This window comes from Trachinotus anak, unplaced genomic scaffold (assembly GCF_046630095.1).
Source record: "Trachinotus anak isolate AG129_WGS33_773 ecotype Australia unplaced genomic scaffold, CSIRO_AGI_Tana_v1 ptg000014l, whole genome shotgun sequence".
In the NCBI taxonomy this organism is placed as follows: Eukaryota; Metazoa; Chordata; class Actinopteri; order Carangiformes; family Carangidae; genus Trachinotus; species Trachinotus anak.
The window spans coordinates 6,320,263-6,324,739 of NW_027273865.1; the positions used below are offsets into that span (position 1 = coordinate 6,320,263).

The following is a 4,477-nucleotide window of genomic DNA, read 5'->3' on the forward strand; positions in this document are numbered from 1 at the left end:
GGAGCTGGATTTGTTGGTGCCCTCTGCATTAAAAAACGAAAAACAAAAAACAAAACTGCATTTCAAGATTTTTAACCAGATTGGCTCCAATAAAAACCTGTCCACAGCAAGGTCTGTGGATTGTCCTGAGTCACCACAACATTGTTTCTAAAAAGACACATTGATGGAAACATTTTAAAGGAGTATGTTGTTTTGCAGTTGCTTAAAGTTGTGGAAACTGATGTAGCAGAGGCTGAGTGATCTGATTTTTAGCCCTAAATAAGGATCAAGCTCCATAATGCAACTCAATAGTCAAACAATCAATCAATCATCAATAACTTGACAAAACCTACAAAAGACAGATACCGAAACTATCTGCATGGCTTGATACCATCGAGACACATTTGAGAATATGTTTTTGGGAATTTGGATGAACCAACTCGTACACACAATGGTCATGAGCTGAATTTGCGATAAAAATTAGAGTCATCATCAGTCGTCCTCCACATCCAGCCGGGTGAAGTAGAAAGTTATCCTGGCTCCCTCGTCTGTATCGTACAAAGCCTGGCAGGTGTACATCCCAGCCGCGTCCCTCTGGAGCTCCTCTATGACTAAAGCAGAGGTGTTGACAGCCATTTGCATGCGGCCCAGGCTGCTGGACTGAGACTGGAGCTTCGGGCCCTGTCCGTAGTTGTAAGCCACTGCTACGTTATTATCAGTTCCTGGTTTGGTGAAGCCCCAGATGAAGATATTAGGCATCGTGGAGCCACAGTCCAAGGTGACTGAGCCTCCCACGGCTGCTGTAGCATGGGAGCGGATGTATTCCACCTCCTCGGGGTCAAGTATCTCCAGACCTGTAACGCAAGACAGCCAGAGTCAGTCACCATAACTGCGCAGAGAGAGGAGCGCTTGTGTTGCTTTCTACACATTGACAAAAACTCTCCTCTGCAGGCGACCTATTGGCAGATGTTTATTAGTAAGTGTCTTCAGAAAACTTTTACAAGACCTCACAGTTCGTTGGGAACGGACTGCGTCAGCTCTTGAGGATGAACAACACATAATTAAATACACTCACAGTTTATATGCCTCTGGCCTTTTTGATGGATCAAATTTTATGACCCTCCCTCTGGCTGCACTTAGCAATCCAACGAAATAATGACAGCAGTTTGTGATAAAGAGAGTCTACCCGCCTCAACTTGTCTCCAACTCTTTGTTGCAGAAGTAAGCTCAAGTACAATGGGCCCTTACCTTGTAGAGGGAGAGCCAGCCAGCAGAGGAGCAAGCAGGAGTAAGGAACCATCCTCAGACTCCCTGTGATGCTGCAAAGCTTTAACTGGAAATCTCAAGTCTCGGAGGCTATTTAAAGCCTGTCACAGTGCAAAAAAGTGTGTTTCCTCTCCCCGTCCACACTGCTGTACACACTGTGTGGCTGAGCGAGGCTGGAAGACTGACAGCGAGAATTCTTTTCAAACTACACTGGACTCACTTTAAATTATTCATCAGTGTTTCCACCTCCTCACTGCTGATCGGTTTTGCCTGTCTCTCCAGCTCTCCACTCATGACTGGGCTAATGGCTGGACCTGAGAGAGAGAGAGAGAGAGAGAGAGAGAGAGAGAGGTGTAGAGTGTCAGGATGATGCCACCGCTTCATATATTATTGAATAAACTGGTGGAGATAGCCCTTTTAGAAATTCCATCACTTCCAATGTGAAATGAAAACAGGGCCTGGCAAGGTCAGAAAATCTATGCGGACACTCTCACACAAACACACACACACACAGTTAAGTTATTATTTATCTGATGAGAGGCATGCAGCCAGAATCGAATCACCACTGGCTCATGTCATCAACTGATGACAGTTATTGTGTCATCTCCAGCCATGGACACCTGTCCACGGTTTGTGCATGCATGGGTTTTTGCATAATCCATGTATGGTTATTAATCCCCAAATCCTTAAATGCTTGTGAAGTAGGGCACTCTGTTGTAACAAAAAAAACATTTAGTTTAAAAAGTTGGGACTAGATTTGGGAAGAGACAAACAGTGAGCATCGTTAAGGGTGCCACGCAGCACCCACCAGTAAAAACTCTGCTTCCCAAAGCCTTTGGTTGATGTTTGGGCCTGTTAGCTGCAACAGAATAGGCTGAAGCTGAGCAGCGTGGCCCTGCAAGCGGCCCATAAACCTGCTCTTACTGGAGGCAACCCCAGTCTGAGGAGAAGGCTCTAATTAGTAGGGAGTTTAGTAGTGTTCAGCTCTTTTTTTTTGGGGGGGGAACTATATTTAGAAGCTGCTGGAAGACAGACAGATGCAATAAAAATGCGATGTAAAACAACATGGTTTCTGAGGGCAGAGTGGACTGGCAAATGAAGTCAAAGATGCGTCAGACAAACACTGACAAGACAGTAAACATGTTGCACAATGATGTTTTTGATGAAAGTGCCAAGACGTATATCGTAATGGAAAATATTGACCTGAAGATTATGTGGGATAAAAATAAGAGTCCAACATGTTCGCAAATGAGCAGCAACAAGGGAGGAAGACAGAGGAGAGGGCTGGTGGGGGGTAGTGAGAGACTGTTAAGAGTTCTTTATACAAGTGTGGTGGTCCAAGGAGTGTGCACCATGTCGTGTCTCTCTGTAGAAAACACAGCAAACAAAGACAACTTTACAAGGAATTAACAAATTTGGGAGACTCTTAATTTTCTGTTGGAAAGAAACATCAGCTTGCTGGAAGGCAGTTTTAAGATAGTTGCACTCCACTGGCCAGTGCTCAGTTTAATGTAGGCCTGGCTTATAGTACATGTTATTAACAGTGAAAGGTATCGCAGCATAGACCCTGCCAGAGATCCATTAGAAACGCTTCCAAAGACCAGTCATCCAGCTCTGCTTTACAACAGTGCAAACATAGAATATTTAATATTTTTAAACCAACAACATTGTATTTGTATACCTTTGTAACCAAGAGTAATGTAGTTTTATTCTGTGGCCGAGGCAATCGAGGTGATGACATCTGATCAAGCTCTATTTGTTGAAGAGGGTACGGTCAAAGCTCTGGGAATAGGTAAGTAAGTTGAATTATGGGCAGAAATAGGTTTTTAACATTTGAATCTCCCTCTTCAGAATAATGAATCTACTGTATATTGTATGCGATAACCATAAATTAGGGCTTTAAATGAGCAATAAAATGATCCTCAATATAATACATTCATTCTGTGCACAGTAAAAATGTAAGGCCGTGCCAGTGCAGCTTGGCCTCTGAAACAAGCGTCCTGCAGCTGCTCTACCAGGCTATAATGTCCAAGCTATGACAAAGGAGAGAGGGAGTGTGATTTGTCATTAATGGGACCAGTAAGTCCTTTTCTGCTGGAGTAAAAGCTGACCAAATTCTTTACTGGTGAAGCACATCCTTTCTAAGAGCTGCAGTCCTGCGCACAAGCGCCTGCCACATCTGCTGGCTGCCTGCCTGATTTTCTGCCTGGCTGCTTGCAACTTTTTTAAAAAAATTGGGAAGGAAGAGGACCAGGCGACTGGAAAATGTGAGTCGTTGAAAAACAAAATGTTTTGGATGGTGGTCGATGTGCGTGCGTGTGTGTGTGCTTTGTTGGCGACAAAGGGAAAGTTGCATCTTATCTGGACCCTCTTAGCCCTGTAAAAGCTTTCAGGTGCAGTGCCCCATTGAGCGGATCCAGCCAGGCCAAGCTTGAGCAACTTTTTTTTTTGGCTCTTGGCAGCAGATAAGAGAACAGAATCAGACCCAGATCGCTGGGACTATATAGGGATCTGGGTAACACATTACTGCCACCCCAACATGTGCCACCCGCCCAGACTGTGAGAGCTTGGCAACGCTGCACTTTATGTGAGAGCAACACTAGCAAAACAGGTGGGTTCCTTGAGCGTGCCCTATGATTAGATCAGTCATTACCACTGGCATTGTTGAAGCCAAAGCTAACCCCTCATTTCAGGACCACCTGTATTGGAATGTGTTACTAAAGCTTAACAGCAGATGATTCAGTCTCTGGATGAGAAAAATAGTCTGTGCTGGCTTACAGTGAGGATGTATGTTTCCACTTACCATCCTAGGAGATTCTGATTTCCTTTTATTTTCCTCTTTGTTACAGAGTGCTGTCCAGCCACTGTGTTTATTTTTGTAACTCAGGTTTTCCACTGATATTGACTTCCTTTTGTTTGTGAGTGTAGCTGTAATCTACACTGCTGTCCTTAAACTTGAGCGCCATACATCTCTTGCTGGCTGCAGCTGTGAGGTTTCCTCCTCCTCCTCCTCCTCCTCCGCCTCTCTGCGTTTTCTTCACTTGACAGTTGTATCAGGGACCACACATTGAGGAGGTGGAGCATGGCTGTTGTACTACTCTGGTAGACAGGCTAACATATATTAGCCAGCCTACCGTATATTTCTGCTCCATCATCATTTATCTGCCAGGCAGCCCGAGTGGAGGTAAGCAATGCTGTGCAGAGGCTTGTGCTCGTAAAGCACAGCGGCCCA

The 4,477-nt window shown here is 44.7% G+C and overlaps 1 protein-coding gene across 1 annotated transcript; it reads right to left on the reverse strand.

Moving 5' to 3' along the window:
• Positions 1 to 324: 324 nt before the first annotated feature.
• LOC139631882 (uncharacterized) lies at positions 325 to 1,412 on the reverse strand. Its single transcript, XM_071496512.1, has 2 exons — positions 1,228 to 1,412; positions 325 to 833 (listed from the first exon to the last, which is right to left on the reverse strand). Exons 1-2 carry the CDS (start codon positions 1,277 to 1,279, stop codon positions 472 to 474), a joined length of 414 nt encoding a protein of 137 aa, XP_071352613.1. The 5' UTR covers positions 1,280 to 1,412; the 3' UTR covers positions 325 to 471.
• Between the last annotated feature and the right edge of the window lie 3,065 nt (positions 1,413 to 4,477).

What these genes read in the sequence shown, in the direction of transcription:
- LOC139631882 (XM_071496512.1), bottom strand. Translation starts at nt 1,279, where the DNA reads ATGGTTCCTTACTCCTGCTTGCTCCTCTGCTGGCTGGCTCTCCCTCTA. An exon ending in GCTGGCTCTCCCTCTACAAG is followed by an intron (nt 834 to 1,227) that starts GTAAGGGCCCAT and finishes CTTGCGTTACAG; the next exon opens with GTCTGGAGATACTTGACCCC.